At 35.2% G+C, this 20355-nt stretch overlaps 2 protein-coding genes across 4 annotated transcripts; both read right to left on the bottom strand.

The window, feature by feature from the left end:
- Positions 1–614: 614 nt before the first annotated feature.
- tpra1 (transmembrane protein, adipocyte asscociated 1) lies at positions 615–13127 on the bottom strand. The gene is made up of 11 exons (XM_051896699.1): positions 12908–13127; positions 11943–12120; positions 9737–9869; positions 7976–8062; positions 6759–6831; positions 6331–6410; positions 6048–6158; positions 5895–5955; positions 5690–5792; positions 4035–4115; positions 615–1752 (listed from the first exon to the last, which is right to left on the bottom strand). The coding sequence occupies exons 2-11, from the start codon at positions 12104–12106 to the stop codon at positions 1509–1511; spliced, it is 1137 nt and encodes a 378-aa protein (XP_051752659.1). The 5' UTR covers positions 12107–12120; positions 12908–13127; the 3' UTR covers positions 615–1508.
- A 2986-nt stretch (positions 13128–16113) lies between these two features.
- On the bottom strand, positions 16114–19791 carry trim107 (tripartite motif containing 107). 3 transcript variants are annotated; one of them, XM_051897398.1, is made up of 2 exons: positions 19681–19791; positions 16114–18084 (listed from the first exon to the last, which is right to left on the bottom strand). In XM_051897398.1, the coding sequence occupies exon 2, from the start codon at positions 18071–18073 to the stop codon at positions 16634–16636; it is 1440 nt and encodes a 479-aa protein (XP_051753358.1). In that variant the 5' UTR covers positions 18074–18084; positions 19681–19791; the 3' UTR covers positions 16114–16633. The 3 variants fall into 3 exon arrangements, with proteins under 3 accessions (XP_051753358.1, XP_051753357.1, XP_051753356.1); XM_051897397.1 differs by lacking the exon at positions 19681–19791 and adding an exon at positions 19540–19675; XM_051897396.1 differs by lacking the exon at positions 19681–19791 and adding an exon at positions 19243–19432.
- Between the last annotated feature and the right edge of the window lie 564 nt (positions 19792–20355).

Below are 20355 nucleotides of genomic sequence, written 5' to 3' on the forward strand. Positions count from 1 at the left end.
CTGGAATGTTAAAATGTAGAAGAAACGCCTGAACGTTCTTTTATTGGTAGTATAATAAGAAAATAAGACGTCTGGTAGTTCCTGCTTATAAAAAAACGTCATTGTAAGATACGTTCCAAAATAAAAGTCCTCGGTCCTCTGAGACAGTCTATGATTCAAGACGTTACAATACTGTGACATTCAAGTATTTTTGCTGGACCTCACTGTTCACCTGAATAAAATACATCTAATGTACTGCTATATACTGATGAAATAATAATAATAAAAACCCTGATCTTTAACAAAGCTTTTTAGGGAAGAAAAAAATATAAAATATCTTTGAGATATGCTTCTACTAGTAGGCTACAAAATCAGGTGAAATAATCAGGCAGTACGAGCAGTATGACATTTTGCACTGAATTTAAGATGATATTAGTTATTTTACAGTGGCATTACAGTGCAAAAAACAACTCCAAGATTAATTTGATTTACTTAAAATCCACTGATGTGCTCAAAAAACCCCAAAGCAAAGCATCCAAACACATCTCTAAATAGATACATTTTTAATCATAAAACATTTTCTCTCTCAAATCATAATAAAAGAGCAAAGAGAAATAAGCAATAAGAAACAAGCATTTTACTCAGACCAAATTTAATTGAAGATGAATTATAGTGTTTTCCAAAAACGCTGGCATTTTGTGTGTGTGTGTGTGTGTGTGTGTATGCACCAAGAAAATGTTACGTTGTTATTAACTTGCAGGATTTTTATCAAATAAAATAAACCGGGTCAAATGCTTTCTCTCAGTATGGTCCTTTTTTCTTGCATCAGGTTCTTTCTTCCACATGGAATGATGTTATAACAAATCAGACTTGAGCCAGTTCCATTTTCACTATCAATTAAAAAAACAAAACAAAGGTCAAGTTCACAATTTAAGCTTTAACTTTTAGGCCCAAATCTAATGACAGGCTAAAATGAAATTCAACAGATCACTAAAATAAATAAAAATCAAAAGAAAACACTACAATATAGCACTGAGAAACAAATGATTTCTAGACAAACGCCCAGCATGTGAAGCAAAGTCAAGGTAGATATTAGGGTCCTTAAGCCTTCAAATTACAACACACACCAAAACTCAAAATGCCTGGTGAGCCAAATGAATCATTTTCAGTGCAAAACAACCCTAACGGTAGAAAAGAAACATCAAAAACTGAGCAGATGTTTCGCTGGCATCAGTAGCATAACTCAGAAACTAGCTAATCCAGTCTGAAATCACCTAGAGATAAGATCATATATCATTTCAGAAGAAACATATTAGGTTATGCACTTCACAAAAGTCCAATAAACTTGCTTTGAGTACACAAATGTAAAATTAAGAGCACTGTTGTTACACAAGGAATGTTGGATTCATGGAATACAAATTTTTAAATAACAGCGCTGCCTGTGAAAAGGCAGTACATGACAAACTGAACCGAGATCCGCAGCATGTCAAATGTTCGTCTGGTCATGGAGGTCATTGTTCAAGCGTGTCTCAGGCGTTCAGGGCTCTCCAGCGGTCACTGTCGATGCTGTTGATGCTGTGTGCTCCTCCGTACGGTCCCGACACCACGTCGTCCAGGTACGAGCCGGAGCCGTCGATCTGCGTGCTGGAGTACGAACCGTGATCCAGCTCCTTCCTGCCCAGTCCAGAGGATGACGTGTTGGGCAGGTGCACGTCGGAGTCTTCTGGCTCATCGATTTGTGACTTGTAGGAGAAGAGGATTTTGGGCTCGGAACTGAAGAGAAATGAGGAAGTTTGTTACATGAAGAAAAATAGCTGTCATCTTTTGCTGTGTTGAAAACCCTGTAACACCTTTGGTGTTCCGGGTCAAAAATTACCGGCCTTTTAAAAATTGCTTGTAAATCACTCATATGCTATATTATCACTAAATATTGGATTCAATATTTTTGTCAGCTTGTTTTCTTTCAATTTGGACAGGTTTTGTATTTCTTTTTGGAACTGACTGATCATAGGCCTCATTGATCTGAGCTCATGCACCTCAGTTTTTGAGTGAAAAAAAAAAAAAAGCATTATCTGTGCATAATTTTGTCAATATTCAACAAAGTATGGAACAAATTTGCACTGTTTATCACACTAGTGTGCTTTAACCAGGAAGTTTCTTTTGAAATGCTTTGATGATCTGAGGATAAAGTTCATCTCTGTGAAAAAGAAAGCCTGTAATACTCAAATAGTTTGTTTGTGTACATGAACGTACGTGTTTGTGTGTGTCTGCACGGTAGCACGAGTGTGCATGTATCCACGCATACACAGGTCCACAGCCTTTATCTTTGCAAGCACACATGTACATATGTGAAGTGTAAACATGAACATGATGAACATGCTCCTGAACACTAAATGTTTCTCTCTTTATTATCTCCCCCATTCATTTTCAAGGTATGGACATTTTTGACTAATATAAGGTCAGATCAATGAGGCTTACATTCAGTCAAATTCAAAAATAAATACAAAACCTCACCTAATTAAAAGAAAACAAGTTGACAGAATCCAATATTTGGTGATAATACAGCATAACAATAGATTTATAAGCTATTTTCTTGTAGGCCACAAGTGTAACAGTGTGTGTGTGTATGTATGTGTGTGTGTGTATGTATGTGTGTGTGTGTGTGTGTGTATGTATGTATGTGTGTGTGTGTGTGTGTATGTATGTGTGTGTATGTGTGTCTATGTATGTGTGTATGGGGGGGTGGGGGAATCCCCCCAAAACTATAAAAATAATCCAAAAAATTTTGGGAAGTAGTTATACCCTGCGTGAGTCAGTAAGTTTCTGTCCAATGCAATAACATTAACTAACATTTTCGAGAAAAAGAAAATCTCTCTTCTCTCCTCTCAGACCCAAACACAACAAAAGGGATATGAACATTGTATTAAAATAGTTTCCTTTTGGACAGGAGGTGCAAAATTTAATGTTTTTTTAAAACATACACTACTGTTCAAAAGTTTTCTTTAAGTCTTTTTTTTTTCTAAAGAAATACTTTTATTCAGCAAGGACTTAAACTGGTCAAAAGTGACAGTAAAGACATTTATAACGTTATGAAAGATTTCCATTTCAAATAAATGCCATTTGAACTTTCTATTCATCAAAGAATCTTGAAAAGAATATGAAGCAGCTCAACTGATTTCAACATTGATAATAATCAGAAATGTTTCTTGAGCAGCAAATCATCATATTAGAATGATTTCTGAAGGATCATGTGACACTGAAGACTGGAGTAATGATGCTGAAAATTCAGCTTTGATCACGGGAATAAATCACATTTTATATTTTAAATTGTAATAATATTTATAATGGTACTGTATAATAGTAATCTTTTTTAAGTATTGAGGATACATTATGGATGCTAACTATGAAGTATTGCTATACAAAAAAAACAAACAAAAAAAACAAAAAAAACAGATAATATTTAGTGGCATCCAAATAAAGATTTTGTAGATTTTTTCATACTTTTATTCTTTTAAAAGATTTGGAACAGGGAAATAATTGGTTGTTTCCGCTCCTGTTATCATAAGTCCCCTGATTTTACCGTATTTCTGGATAATTTCTGTAAAAACTATCCAAACACAAAGGATGTCCAATTGTTCATAGTTGTACAACAGAAAGTGCAAAAGCTTACATGATATGATGGTTAGCACCAGTTGCTAATGACAGTAAATGTCTGTAAAGTGGAACTTGGCGCAGTCATGTAATGGACAACAAGAATTTCCTTGATCTTTTAAAACAGAAGATTTGATTTGGCATACAGAAGCATCACAACTCATAACTTCAGGAAATCAATGACTGTTTTTGATGTATTAAAAAATAAAACTTTCTGGTATTTTAAGGAAGTTGAAAACCACCACAGCCGATTCATCTCATCTAAATACAGTTACAGTTACTCAGTTCCGCATATAGAACTAAAGCATCACAATATGACAGGAATGAGTCTGTCTAGGGGGAATGGACTGATATGTTTGTAATATCCTGTGACAGAATTAACTGAAGCAGGTGGATCTACTTACCCGAAGAATCCTTTGAGGAACGTCACGTAGATCAGAGGAGCAAAGACAGAAAAGTACAGGAATGTGGTCACGTCCACACAGCTGCCAACACACAGAGGAACAGAAACAAAGTCACCATCAAAAATACAGTGGCTGTATTCATCTGGAATCCATTTAAACCTTGACTTAAATACATTTTTAGCAATTTGTTTAAGGTAAAACAAATTAATATTATGATATAATATCAATATGTTCCAATATTATGCTTTTTGAATATTACCTTTCATGTAGTGTGTAATAAAGCTGTTTGTGAATATAAAAGGTCTGCAAAGTTTCAAAGATCAAAGTGCAGATAAATGTTATTGTCTCCCAAAAGAATGAAATGATTCTGAACAGCCTGAGTCAACAGTAATTCCAGGCTATATGTTTGTAACTAATTTGCATAATATCAGCCTATGGTCTTCATTAGCTGCTGGTGAACAACATATACTTTGCCCCGCTCTCAAACACTGTAGTTATAGCTGAGACTGGACGAGTTTGGTTCACGTTGTTCATTTTGCGAAGACGCCGTTATCTGCTGCCAAAGCAAATCCACTTTGATGAGATTGATACGGTAAAACCGACGCTATCATTACTGTTCGTATCACTGTGTAAGTGCTGAGGAAGAGCTAAAATTCAGATATGATAATGGATATTTGGGTTTCCGACACACGCTGTATGCAGTTGACCAATCACAACAGACTTGGCCATCTGACCAATCAGAGCAGAGCAGACTCTCAGAAAGGAGGGGCTTAGAGACACTGAATTCTTTATCGAACCGTTTCAGACGCTGTGAGGAAAGAGCTGATGCTGCAATGGATATTATGAGAAAGTGTTTTTGACCTTGATGCATTTGAACCTGTTGTAGGAGACTCCAAAACAAAATTAGGAACCTTTAAATTAGTTTAAGGTTTTTAGCAAATATTTTAATATTTCTATTATCTTTGTCGCATTCTCAAATCATCAGACAAACCAAAGGCATTCTCAGATTCATGCTCATTTCTCAAACTTTTCACTCATATTTTTTATATAATGATAATATAATGTTGACAAAATAATGATTTTGTATTATATTAGAAGAGAATACAAAATAAAAGCTTTTTCACTTTTGGGCTTCACTCAGATGCATTTTTCAATCTGGAGAGCAGGACATAGTGTCAAATACATGATATAAAACATAGGAAATGAGATGTATACAAAATTAAAATATTTATGGATATCGCATAAAAAAGCTGGATGGAAACACCAAGATGTGCATTAATTCTAAAAATGCACAACGCAAGAGAACATGATAGTGTTTATTGCGTTTCGTCTGCCGCTCTGAGACGCAAGTCATTTATGATGGAGGAAAAAAGAGCCACAGTTTCTTCCGACTGCAGCAACTTCCATTTTTATCACAGATATTTTGCGCCAACTTCCCAGGAAATGACGATTTTGTTCTCTTGAACACATGGGATGGACACAATGCTTTATTTACGAATGTTTTATGCAATATTCCAATTTTGCGCGCAAGTTAAATTTGCTGAATTTGCTAAATTTAAAACTGTGGATGGAAACATAGCTAATGACACTTCTCTGTTAATTGGACTGCTAAAAAGTAAAAACATAATATGTTTGACAAAGACATGAATTCTCACCACAGGCCTTCGATGATGTCAGCGCAGAGCAGCGCACTTCCCAAACCCTGGACCAGATTCAACACGGACAGGATCGCAGCATACACATAAAAACTCCTCTTAGCTGCGGCGCGAGAATGAGAAACACATTCACATCATCATCTGAATGATCTGCCATTCCTACACGTCAAACACTGAACACACGTGACCAGAGGCATTTACTCACATGGTAATGAGATTCTCTCTCTGATTGGAGTTTTAGGTAGAATGACTATTAAGGAATACACCTAAAACAGATTTTAATGAAGAATAAAATTAATAACTGAATATATAAACTCAAAATGGATTCAAAAGAAAGGATAAGTACTTAATTAGGTACCAGGAAAAAGAAACAGGAGCTGGCCAGCCAGAAGTGCCGCCCACCGTGGCCGTAGATGTTGAAGTCTTTGGCGGAGAGGTGTTTGTCTGGGAAACGAATCTCCAGAGTCCCCTGAAAGAGCAAGAGATGTTGTATTAAAGCAATAAATAACCCACAGGACTTACAAACAGCTTTATTACACACTACACGAAAGGTCAAATCCAAAAAAGCATAATAGGGGGCACTTTAAAGATACACCTTCACTAAAGAGTTTTTGGTGCAATAAATGGCTCTGTAAACACACCTGTGTGATGGAGTACGCCAGAGACAGGACTGCAGTGATGGCCAACACACGCTTGATGCTAGACTTGCTCTCCAGATGGCCTGAACAAACACAATCATAACACACGCCACTTTAACAGGAAGTGCAGCACATACAAAAAAAACCTTCATTTGAATAGGCTCTCACTGCACAATAAGGGTGTATTCACACCAGGAAAGTCCAAGTGCGATTGCTGTATTCACACCTGCCCAAAAGATCCGCACCAAGGGGGAAACAAACTCGAGTTTGATTCAATCGAACCAAACAAGACAGGTGTGAATACACCCTAAGTTACAATCCAACATAACATAGAAATGTCTTAAAATCACTGTCACTCACTTTAAAAAGTAGATTTTTATGAAAAACAGATATGAGATCCCAAAATACACATGTATAAAGCAGGAACATACCAAAAGCCAATCCGAGTATGATGACGCTGAGCTCAATAGCTAATAAAAAGAACCTTGTAATTTCCCAAAGCACCTGTAAACACACAAATACATTAATTACAAATTACCAATGGATTTTCATCACAATTACACTACAGCCATCTTAATGTGTTCATTACATTGCCATCAAACCAGATACACCTGCAAGTCAACATGAAATTTAAGACTATATTTACTTTCTTAATTCATGTTCCTGATCTGATTGTGAATGATTCATTAGTCACATTATTCTAAAGATATAAATGTTTGTCATCATAATGTAATAATTTGTTCCATCTCAACTTTCTGTTTCAGCTCACTTGTCATATAAACACCATCCAGTTTCACAGTCTAATCAGTTTAGGATGGATAAAATCAAGCCCTAGCCTACATTTCTTCTGTCAACCTTTTCTCACTGACTATACATTTCACTAAGTACACTACTGTTCAAAAGTTTGGGGTTGATAAGATTTTGTAATGTTTTTTTTTAAATAAGTCTCTTCTGCTCACCAAGGCTGCATTTATTTGATCAAAAATACAGTAAAAACAGCGAAATATTATTACAATTTATTGAATTTATTGTAAAATGTAATTTATTCCTGTGACCAAAGCTGAATTTTCAGCATCATTACTCCAGTCGTCAGTGTCACATGATCCTTCAGAATCATTCTAACATGCTGATTTGCTGCTCAAGAAACATTTATGATTATTATCAATGTTGAAAACAATTGTGCTGCTTAATATACTTTTGTGGAAACCATGTTACATTTTTTTTCCTGGATTCTCTGATGAATAGGAACTAGAACAGCATTTATTTGAAATTCTTTTATAACAATGTAAATGTCTTCACTGTCATTTTCTATCAATTTAATGTATCCTCCTGAATAAACGTATTAATCTCTCACTGTATTAAGAATCTTTGTGACCCCAAACTTTTGAACGGTAGTGTGTCAAATACATTAAACAAAGCAAACTTGATAGGTCTAGAGCTGAATATAATGAAATCACAATATCATAGCTTAGATAACAGGAAAAAATAAAGGCATTTATTTTGAAGACATGTTTCAGGCCCAACACTTCTTTTCATGTCAACAAATTTCTTCTTAAGTTGTATGCAGCTCCATAAATAATTAAAGATTGACCGAAATCAATATGAATTAATCATTAAGATAGTTCTGTGTGATTGTTTGTGTTTTTACCTTATCTATGAGTGTGGCAGAGCTAGATGTGCTGACGGTCATGGAGACTACGGCACGTGTGATGCCTACAGCTGCCACCACAAACACCTGAACGGCACAAGAGAAAGAGCCTGTTACCACATACCAAACCTGAAAGTACAATCATTCAAACGCTGCAGGACGGTGCACAAACTTAACTTTAAAGGGATAGTTCACCCAAAAAATTTAATTATGCCATCATTTACTCACCCTCATGTTATTCCAAACTCATAAGAATTTCATTCATCTTCAGAACACAAATGAAGAAATATTTAATGGAATCAGAGAGATTTCTGTCCCTCCACTGAAAGTCCATTCACCCAAAACTCTTCAAAACATTCATTAAGAGATCATAAAGAACCGAGTGGTTTAATCCAAGTCTTCATATTAGAGATGCGCAGCTATATCGGCCAATTTTTGATCAATTTAAAACCATCAGCATATCGGTTATAGCATGAAAAATGCCAATATAACAAACCGATGGTTTATTAATTAAATGCGTGAAGGCAGTGAGTTGAATAATCCAACGTTTTTGCTCTGGGTAATAATTAAATACTTGCTAAAACAAAATAAAATCGGTACAAAATACAGCAAGGCTCGACAATAAGGACGGACTGCCCAGTATCAGCGTGAACGGCGCTCGGGACAATTGACGGAACTGTCCCAATCATGCCAGTTCTGCATCTTCATGAAAGTTTATCCTTTGCACGTGTTTTTAAGCCTTACGATTTTAAATATTCAAGCACAAGAAGATGTGAAAGATAACTAAATTTGGTACTCGCTGTGTGAGAAGTTTTGTGCACACACATCCAAAGCGCGCGCCTGGAAAGCACCGTTTTAAACAGCGTGCAAATACTGAATTGAGTTCCCTTTCACTTCTTATAATTCACACAAAATGATATCAAAATGCCCGTCTTGGTGAGTATCCTTGTAAACATAGTACGTTATGTCTTAAATGAACATAAACAGTTGAGAAATAAAATGCATATGCAACAGTATATTGGATCTGTGCAGCTCTTAAATTGTTAATCTTAAGAGCTTAGTGTTAAAGCTCTTAGAGGATTAATCTTTATTTAATTTATACAATGAAGAATATATTTTACATTTCATTACTGTATTCCTGTACATGAAAACTACTGTTAGACCTAACTGAAAAATACTGTTTATTTCATATGCATCTGTTGTATTTACGTATTTATGTTGACCTGTTAAATGTTAAATAGTTCCAATCCATGATCAGTAGAAATTATTTAATAATGCAGCAATAAACTAGCTAGTATACCTTAATCCATGCGTTTTTGAACTTTACTAATTTAAAACATGTTCAAAACACTAATATATTTTAAAGTTCAAATAAGAGAACAAGTGACAAATATCGGTATCGGAATCGGCCAACAGTAGTTTGTTAAATCGGTATCGTATGGGCCAAAAAAATCCTAACTGTGCATCCCTAGTTAATATGGATTTATTGTACCATCTCTATGAACATTTTGAAGAGATTTGGGGGAATAGATATCTTCATTTATATCTATATATCAATATATCTTCATTTGTGTTCTGAAGATTAACAAAAGTCTTATGCGTATATAACGACATGAGGGTGGGTAAAGGATGACAGAACTTTCATTTTTGGGTGAACTATCCCTTTAAGATTTAGTGCTAGAGGTTTCACAGAAACTGAAGAAAATCCCACAGAATTCAAACACTGCAGTTTCAGGTCATGCGAGATGTTTTGCTGCTTACCAGTATGTAAAACGCCACGAATATGGGGCTGGAGGTCAGACGGATCTTAGCGCGAGCAGAAGGAAGCTTCCACATCAGGAAAATGAGGAAAGCTACGTTTGGGATGAGCAGCATCAGATCCCAGAAACGAACCCTGTCAGACAAACAGAGACAAATTTTTACGATCTCGCCCTAAACAGAAGCTTTACTGCTGTGAGAGAGTGTGAAGACAGTGTTCATTAAACACGTTTAGATAAAACAGCACAGAAAACAGAAATTTATTACTACAATACTAGACCACACACACACACAAAACACACACAAGCACATCAAAAACAGGATTTTCAACTTTGATGCTGTGATGGAAAATACCTATTTACCCAATACCCACACATTCACCTCTTGGGAACCAGAAAGAAAGGTTTTAGTGTTTAGATTTTCTTTTTTTTTGTACTTCATTATATCCTTTGAATATTTTAATGTGTCTCTCTGTAGAAGACATTGGGTGTTGTAAGTGATGTCTTTGATTAACAAATATATTTTAGGTTTCAGACTAATTTTCCTCTTTAACTTGTTCTCTGTAACATTCATAAAAATAAAAAGATATGTATAAAATTGTTAAAATGTTTATAATAGCAATACCTGCAGTCAATGAAGTTTAATTTTAAGCTGAAACTTACAATAAACATAACACTTTAGTATAGGGAACACATATAAACTATTAACTACGACTTTTCCCTCAATAAACTCCTAATTTACTGCTTATTAATAGTTAGTAAGATAATTGTTAAGTTTAGGTATTGGGTAGGATTAAGAATGTAGAATAAGGTCATGCAGAATAAGTCATTAATATGTGCTTAATATTCTATTAATATGCATGCTAATAAGTAACTAGTTAAAAGACCCAAAAATAAAGTGTTACCTTAGATTTTTATTAATTTTTAAAGAAATTCATAGCTTTTTTCAACAAAAAACACATTAAATTGATCTAAAGTGACAATAAAGACGTTTATAATTTTACAAAAGATTATTTTTTTCAAATAAATGCTGTTCTTTGAACTTTCTATTCATCAAAGGATAATATATTTATTACAAAAATATGAAGCAGCACAACTTTTTTCAACATTGATAATAATCAGAAATGTTTCTTGATCAGCAAATCAGCATCTTTGCATCACAGGAATAAATTGCATTTTACAATATATGCAATAGAAACAGTTCTTTGAGATTGTAATAATATTTCACAAATATTAGTTTTTCTTTAGAAAACATTAAGAAATCTTGCCGACCCCAATCTTTTAAACATTAATGTAATACAAAACAGTACTGTTATAAAGAAAATATTATCTTGTTAAAGTTTCATAGGAATATTATTCATTTTTGTGTGCACTATTCACTTGTAGTGTAAAAAAAGTCCTGATGTCCCTTACAGAAATTCTCTGCTTAAAAAAACTCACTTTAAAAACTGTTTTGCTGACAAGAAATTACTCAGATATAATAGGAAATTTCAAACAATAGACCTACTGTTTTACTTTCTATTCAATTTGCTGATATGTAATTTTAATAAACAAGTAGAGGAAGTTGTCTTCGCTGATTGAGCAAACATCTGTAGTCTCTGAAGAGCCTTTTTAAGACACTTAAAACTAGGCTGAGCTCAGAGAGACATTCCCTAACACAAATATCCTCAAAGGAAAACAAAACTAAACATCCCAGGAGAATCAGAAGGGACTTTTAATAAAAATACAGAGGACAGTCCCATTTGATAGAGACATACTGGCACAGAAACGAAAGCAGAATTGAAAGCTCGTGTTGTAAATAGCCTCCACATCTAAAATCACATTTCACGCGCCTCACAAGCGTCTACTGTCAGATCCGACACAAGACCAACTGTATCTAAGAGAAAACTGAGCTTAGAAACTACATTCTTCAGGCATTCAAACACGGCAAAATGCTCAGACCAAAAATACAGTCAGTTTCACAACATATTTAACATAACTAGATAAAACGCATGCACTACACGGAAATAGAGTACATAGGCTAGATAAAGAAATTAGGAAGTATGCTTATATGCAAATAAGACTACATGATTTCAGACAATCAAAGAAAAGCCAAAGCAAAGAAAAAACTACAGATATTTTTTCTGCAAATATAACACCCTTGCATGAATGTGCACTGACATATAAAAGCACCATATCAAAGGACATACGTGTCCTGCAGACGGCCGTACCTAGACTGCCCGATGTCCTCATACAGGATCTGAAGACACTTGTGTGGTTTGGTGATGTTGATCTCACGGTCAGGGTTGAACTGAGAGCTGTTGTCCGCAGTGGGAAACACACTGGTGTTGCCATAATGGACCAAATTTGGCACATCAGTCACAGTCTCCAGCATTCTGGATTAAACCTCTGCAAGACACACAACTACTTCAATTTACACTCATTACACATATAATACATATTCATACACAAACCATTTATTTGCATGTAAAGCACATATTTAGGAGTTATTGACAATAAAATGCACAAGATTAGATTCACAACTGTGTCGAAACACAATCATTTCACGTAAAAAGAACTTAAACTTAAAATACTTTCGAAAATTCAAAATGTTGCCTTGGCAAGTACTAAAATCACTAAAACTGAAATAAAAATAAAGCTAAATAGAAATATTTTTTTACAAAACACATAAAATCCCTAAACTTAATCTAAAGTTAAAATGAAAACTGAAAATATATATATAAAAAAAAAAAAAAAAAAAAAATCACACTAATCACAATATTAATAAATACTATAATTGTGTATAAATACAAACAAAATAACACTGCCCCACTTTAGATAATTTAATGACTGGATGACTGTTCGTCGCCCCTTAAATATTCATTTTCATTTTCATTTATTTTTAAAAATATTATATTTCGAAGAGATCAGAATGTTTCGAATGTAACAAAGTTCTTCCGCTGGAATGTGTTTGTGTATTTAAAGATATATGACGTTACATAACAGCTCACAGTCTGTGTGAGAAAACACAACATATACTGATCCAAACACAAATTCAAAGCTTCAATGAACTAGAATATTCCTGTATGTGTATTGCACGAATGTGATATGTTTATATTGTAATGTATCATATAACACAATTCACACAGACCGCAATGATACATATCAGCTGATAAACCTCATAAACACAGCTCACCTTTAAGTGATGATGATCTCAGATCAGAGGCTGGTGTGCTTCAGCATTAACGTGATCATAGGTTATTATTTGAGGCATAATAACTTTAGTCGGTGTGTCGGTTGTTTGTTGTTTACAGGCGGAACGAAACTGATGCGTCAGCCGCGATTCGTTTGTCAGATAAAAGTCGGCGTGAATGCGTTGTCGTATCAAAGATGGCCGCCATCGATGCGACACTTCACAATAAAAGACTCAAGACAAACAATAAATGCATACAGTGTGTGTATAAAATTAACTACTTTCATAGGTTTTGTTTTATTTTATTTTATTTCAGTTTACTTTAGATCCTCCTGACATCCAGCTATGGAGTTTTGTAGTCTGTAGACGACATTATATTTTAGCGAATTTCTCTGAGACCTTACATGTCACCGTTTTGTCTGGCTGTCCTGTTAAGAGCACATTCAGGGCTTTTCAGAGATACCAAATGTTTGGAAGTTTTACCATGACCAGTCCCTCTCCTTTGTCTTTAAATATGGCTGACATTAATTTAGTGAACAAATTTAACACCCTTAAGGAAATATGATAATATTTTGTTAATATCATTTAGCCTACATCTGACTCATTTTCAAATTGTTTGTCATAAATCAACATATCAGGAAAAATGTTATGGGGTTTCAAATCAAAATACGACTGTGTTACGAAACAGGACATAGATTTAATATATGTCCACTGTAGTGGACACCAGGACTTAAAGCATGTTAATGAGGCATTTTGGGAGACACAACAAGTGAATAGGGAAATAAATTATATATCCTATGAAATATGAGATGATATTATAAAAATCTTGCCAATTATTACTCCCATTATTACACTTCTTTTTTCATTAGATGTTGCTCCAAGAACACATTAATATGCAAATTACATACAGCATGTAGATACATTGTATATAATGGGAAAAAATCCCATTTATGGCTGTTTTACACACATATTGCATAAAGCAAATGGTATATCAAATCATTCTGTTATATCTTTCATAACATAGTTGAGAATCATCTTTATACAAAGTTTGGCATAAAAAATCCTGTAACCTTATTGATTGGTGATTAAAAAAATCCAATTTTTTGACCTTTCATGTCTATTTATGTCTTTTTATTTTTTTAAAAACTGCATCCTGGTGTCCACTACAGTGGACATAGCATAACATATGAATAAAATATCATTTTTCAAAAATGTTATTTTTCCATTTCTTATGCTCCAAACAATGTAATGACATAAAAAATACAAAATTCACAAAACTTTTTTTTTTCTGGTAGTCAGGAGGATATTGCACTAATAATATATTGTTTAATGTGTTCATATTTGATTTGCATTTGTTATATATTATTTAAATCTTATTAATTAACTCTATTCTTTATCAGTACTAATATATAATTAATAATAGTAATAAATTTTTTTGATGATAATAAAACACGCTAAAATTGAAATTTATTTACATACTACATATAAATATACTAGCTATAACTATATATATATATATATATATATATATACAGGTGCTGGTCATATAATTAGAATATCGTAAAAAAGTTCTTTTTTTTATTGTAAATTATTTAAAAAAATGAAACTTTCATATATTCTAGATTCCCTACATGTAAAGTAAAACATTTCAAAAGGTTTTTTTTTTTAATTTGTTGATTAGAGCGTACAGCTAATGAAAGTCCAAAATCCAGTATCTCAAAATATTAGAATATTTACATTTGAGTTTCATTAAATGACCATCCCTACAGTATAAATTCCGGGTATCTTTTGTTCTTTGAAACCACACTAATGGGGAAGACTGCTGACTTGGCAATGGTCCAGGAGACAATCATTGACACCCTCCACAAAGAGAGTAAGTCACAGAAGGTCATTACTGAATGGGGTGGCTGTTTACAGAGTGATGTATCAAAGCATATTAAATGCAAAGTTGACTGGAAGGAAGAAATTGGGTAGGCAAAGGTGCACAAGCAACAGGGATGACCACAAGCTTGAGAATACTGTCAAGTAAAGCCGATTCAAACACTTGGGAGAGCTTCACAATGAGTAGAATGAAGCCGGAGTCAGCGCATCAAGAGTCACCACACTCAGACATCTTCAGGAAAAGGACTACCAAGCCACTTCTGAACCAGAGACAACGTCAGAAGCATCTTACCTGAGCTAAGGAGAAAAAGAACTGGACAGTGAACAGTGGTCGAAAGTCCTCTTTTCAGATAAAAGAAAATTTTGCATTTCATGTTGAAATCATGGTCCCAGAGTCTGAAGGAAGACTGGAGAGGCACAGAATCCAAGCTGCTTGAAGTCTAGTGTGAAGTTTCTGAAGTCAATAATGATTTGGGGGGGCCGTGACGTCTGCTGGTGTTGGTCCATTGTGTTTTATCAAGTGCAAAGTCAATGCAGCCATCTTCCAGGAGATTTTGGAGCACTTTATGCTTCCATCTGCTGACAAGCTTTATGGAGATGCTGATTTCCTTTTCCAGCAGGACTTTAGCACCTGCCCACAGTGCAAAAACCACTTCCAAGTGGTTTGCTGACCATGATATTACTGTGCTTTATTGGCCAGCCAATATGCCTGACCTGAATCTATGGGATATTTTCAAGAGAAAGATGAGAAACAGTCGATCCAACAATATACAGATGATCTGAAGGCTCAATAGTGCCTCAGTAGTGCCACAGGCTGATCACTTCCATGCCACACTTCACTGATGCAGTAATTTGTGCTAGGAGCAAGTCATTTGCTGTAATATGTCCTGCCGATCAAGTATTGAGTGCACAAAAGAACATACTTTAAAGAACTTGAACTTTTCTGTTTTGCAAATCCATTTTTTGATTGATCTTAGGAAATATTCTAATATTTTGAAATACTGGATTTTGGACTTTCATGAGCTGTACGCTCTAATCATCAAAATTAAAAAAAAAAACTTTTGAAATGTTTTACTTTACATGTAGGGAATCTAGAATATATGAAAGTTTCATTTTTAAAAATAATTTATAATAAAAAAATGAACTTTTTGATGATATTCTAATTATATGACCAGCACCTGTATAAACTACAGAGATCCCTATCTGAGCGACACTTCAAAATAAAAGACTAACCGTCTTTCCGAAGTCGATGGTCGCCGTGAAGGCAACACTTCAAAATAAAAGATAAAATAATCTTTGGGGTTTTAAAAAGACAATAGGCAAATAACTAGAAAAATGTAGATGCTACTGTTTATTTAAATGTAGACAGAACAAAAGTATTAATACACATGTTAAAAGAAAAGCACAGCAAAGAAACAGAAACAGAATTAGATTTTTTTTTTTTTTTTTTTTTAAATGACAAGCAAATGTAATGCAGGCTTGTATTAATGTCACATGCTCAAACGCAACATCACATGAGTCAAGAAACACCACATTTTGATTAAATTAAATATTGAAAGCAGAATGCACGTGACAATTAATGTGCAGCAAGATGCATTCAGTGCATAAGAGGTGAACATTAATGACGTATTGCATCATAACTTCATCAGAAAAGGGCAAATATGGATAAGCTGCAAAAAATATATTTGACAACTAGTGGCACAAGGTGAAAGCAGTGCAGAAACAAGTGGTTTACTCTAATGGCCATTTAAATAATCTCCCAATACACCTCTGTAATGGAGTGCATTAAACTTTAACCGTCTGCAATAATTCCATTGTAAGGTGTAGTACAGCATTTGTATGAAATAGCTAGTTGACTGTTATATGTGCTTTGGGCTGACCAGACATCATCCTTACAGCCAGATACACCGGGTGCGTAAAGCTGACTTTAAAAGTATGCAGATGAGTTTTATCCCCACTCACATCACTAATGCTGTAAAACGCTAAAGTGCCAGTGCTGAAGCTGAGGTGTATCTCCATTCTCTTCAGAGATGGCGTACGTCTAAGTGGTGTGTCCTTTCCTTTTTCGTACGCCCTCAGAAGGTTATCACAGTACATGAGGCACCAGGATCCAGCACTGCTCTCCAGACCGCTACCAGAACCGGATCGGGGAAGTTCACCGTAGCACACGGCCATAACCCAAGGACAACCCTCAGCCTGAAAGGTCCAAAGATGTTCTCCTTGGACGAAGCTCTGGGAGCTTAAAGCTTGGAAAAAACTGGTAAACCTCTGAGAACTGGCCGAATACGGCTGTTTGGCAACGCTAAAAGACACAGTTTTAAGGTCTTCCGACAAAACCAGATTGGGATGGATGGTATCGGGGTTAAATGTCACCTCAGATGGGTTGAGAACAACGCGTAGAGCCCGCTGAGCGGATCCAAGTCCAAGACGGAGTTGGTTATTTTGGTGCTCGATTTTCTCACAGACTTTTTTCAAATTGCTGGATAATTCCAGATCGCTCGTAAAGTCCCGCAGAGGCTCCACGGTCAAGCTGGAAACTTGGCTCTCGACATCTCGGACTCCATCACTGAAACACGGGTCTTCAGTCTCGCCCATTAATGCGTTGACCCGAAGTTCAGCCGATCTCAGCTGCTTCTGGAGGTCTGATAGCATCTGCACTCTTTTCCCAACAGCATCTTCTCTGGGCTTCAGTTCAACCTCCAGAAGTTTCATTCCAGTCTTTCTGTAGGTCTCCAGTAGCTCTGCCATCTCCTGTAGAACGCTGCTCACATCTTTCCTCAGATCAGCATGTGTCGCTTTGATCGCAGCCTCTCTGGCCGTTTCTTTATTGACCAGATCATCTACTACAGCAAGCTTTTCTTGAAGACTAGTTATAATTGGACTTAATATAGACCTCCGTCCATTGGCTTCCGTCCCCTCAAGAGAGATTTTCCCACAATCTGTTGACGTGGACTCATCAGTGTCTTCTGAAGATGGTTCATCATTGATCATCTTGTCCTCTGCACTGGAGTGAAGCTCACCACTGGCACTGTTGGCCTTGTAGTTCTCAACTATTTGTTTCAGTTTGACATTTCTCGGTAGGGACTCTGGGCTGAGATGTTCCTGTCCACATACTGGGCAACAAAGTTCTTGAGCAGATCCAGAAGTTTTATCCCTATCAGATGTTTCCAGGCAAACCAGGCAGAAACTGTGAGCGCAAGGAAGAGTGACCGGGTCGAGGAAGAGATGGAGACAGATGGGACAGGTGAGCTCTGACTCCAAACAGCCCTCTGAATATAAGTCTGCCATTATGATTATCTCTGTGTAATACAGAAAGAGAAAACATATAGTTAGCCTACATATATGGTCATTTGGCTTCATGCTAATAGATATGTGACAAAATGTCTCCCTTCATGAAAATAAAATTTTAATTAAAATTTCAAAATATAAGTACATCTGACATTCCATGATGAATTACGTGTAGCTATTTATTTTTACTATCAATTATGAACTTTCTCAATGTATCTTAATTTCATCATGGAATTTTGAAACAAATTTATAAAAATAGGCTTCCCTATAAGTGTTTAATAGCAGATAAGAATCTCATTAAATGGTCACACTTCAGTTTAGAGTCAAATTCTCACTATTAACTAACTATTAAATATGACTTTTGCCTCAATAAACTGAGAATTGGACCCCAAACTAAAGTGTTACCCATTAAATTAATAACTATTTTGTTGAAATCAAATAAAACAGCATCTAGCATTTTGCTAACAACCACTTTAAGTTAATAAGACGTTATTTGCTGAATGTTGAAAACATCCAGTTTTTAAAATGATTTAAAAACGTTTTTTAGTTGTAATGCAAATGGTAAGAGAACATTCAATTTTATCATTCTGCAAACATTATGGGAATGCTATTTTTGAATGTTCTCTGAACGTTCTGAATCAAGAAGTAAAATTTAAAAAAGTTACACAAACTTCATAAGGTTTCAGTAAAACGTTTCATGAATGATAACGTTTTTATGTTAACGTTTTGAGAACATTATTAAAGAACAGATAACCAGGAACAAACGTACTATTAACATTAGTGGAAGAACATTTGTCCATAACTTTAAGAGAATCTTGCCAGAACAGAACGTTTAGCAAAAGCTCTGAGAAGCTGGGATATAATTTGTGGTCAGATTGCCGAAGCTAAAATAAAGCGACAGGACGCCAACTAGCGGCGAATGGCGCGACCTGCAGCCATGAGCTCGCTGACAGACAGTGTGAACGAGGCTAGACTTTGACACCTTCCTCCAACAAATTTGTGGCCGTCAACCACTAAGACACACCACTCACTTTCATATCCTAAAACTCGCCATGCTGTTTATCGCGTGTAGTATAAGGGTAGAAACCCTTTCACAAAGACGTGGCCGCTTTTAGTTGTTTATGTTCAGCCATTTTTTCCAACATAAATTAGAAACGTGCATGTCTTACCTAGAACGCACACAGATGCAGATGCAGATGCACGTCGAACTGTGTGTATACAATCATCATAGCAACACAATATTATGTTTTCGTTTACATCAAGCCAAACGCGACGCACTCCCGTTAACGCCTGCAGTAGTAATCGATGCAGTTTCGTTTCCCTGCCGTTACCGTCGCACCGCCTACATCATCGCTCGTGTGTTACTGTATAACCCACAGAGATTACTACATAGACTCGATTAATTTATGGGTTTATGTCACAGTATTTCTACTTATATTTCTTTAAGGTTAATATGCTGCACATACCTGCATTTTCCTCTTAAATTTCCTCCTGATATTGAAAACGTGCTGTTTGCTACGTAAACCAAGTTACTGTTCATACAGACAGTGAGTGTATCGTTAAGAGGTGAAGGAGTGCCTGTGATCTGCATTTACAGCCATACACACCTTTATTTAGTCAAACTGCTGCAGCAGCTCAATCGTGTTTACTTAAGCATTTACTCCACACATCCGAGGTAACAACAAAACACTAATATGACGTAATTGGAGTTTACAGAAGTTGTCTTTGACCTGTTTTATCACGCTATATAAAAAAGAAGCACATCAATACCTTCCTTCATCTTTTGCTGATTTTATTTCTTTTTATATTTTGAACCACACCAGAAAAAAAAAAAAAAAAAGATAAAACTACAACAACCTCCATTAACAAATAAAAGTTCCCATTTGACAAAAATATTACTGATGTGGACAAGAACCGGATAAAAATAAGGTAGCTACATAATATAACCAATTTTTTTTATTAATTATAATAGATTGTTAAATATGTTTTTACACAGTAATAAAAATATAAAGATAAATAAATATATTTTGGCCAGCCAGGTAGTATCAACCTAAACATTTTTTATTTTTATTTTTTTTTGTCAAACGGGAACTTTTATTATATATATATATATATATATATATATATATATATATAAGTTTTTGGTTGATGTTTCCCTCTTTATAACCGGAGTTCAAAGTTTGGAATCATTCCTTATCCTTCCTATACAGAATGCAAAATTACATTTTTTGGTGTCACAGATCTTAGTTCTTAAAATCAGCATGTCAAAGGTGTCTAAATGC

Source organism: Ctenopharyngodon idella, chromosome 6 (genome assembly GCF_019924925.1).
Source record: "Ctenopharyngodon idella isolate HZGC_01 chromosome 6, HZGC01, whole genome shotgun sequence".
Classification (NCBI taxonomy): Eukaryota; Metazoa; Chordata; class Actinopteri; order Cypriniformes; family Xenocyprididae; genus Ctenopharyngodon; species Ctenopharyngodon idella.

Coding starts and splice junctions, on each gene's coding strand:
- tpra1 (XM_051896699.1), bottom strand. CDS start 12,106: ATGCTGGAGACTGTGACTGATGTGCCAAATTTGGTCCATTATGGCAAC. Junction 5,956..6,047: donor GCTCCTGTTTCTTTTTCCTG/GTACCTAATTAA, acceptor AATCTGTTTTAG/GTGTATTCCTTAATAGTCAT. Junction 4,116..5,689: donor GACATCATCGAAGGCCTGTG/GTGAGAATTCAT, acceptor GTGTGTTGGCAG/CTGTGTGGACGTGACCACAT.
- trim107 (XM_051897398.1), bottom strand. CDS start 18,073: ATGGCAGACTTATATTCAGAGGGCTGTTTGGAGTCAGAGCTCACCTGT.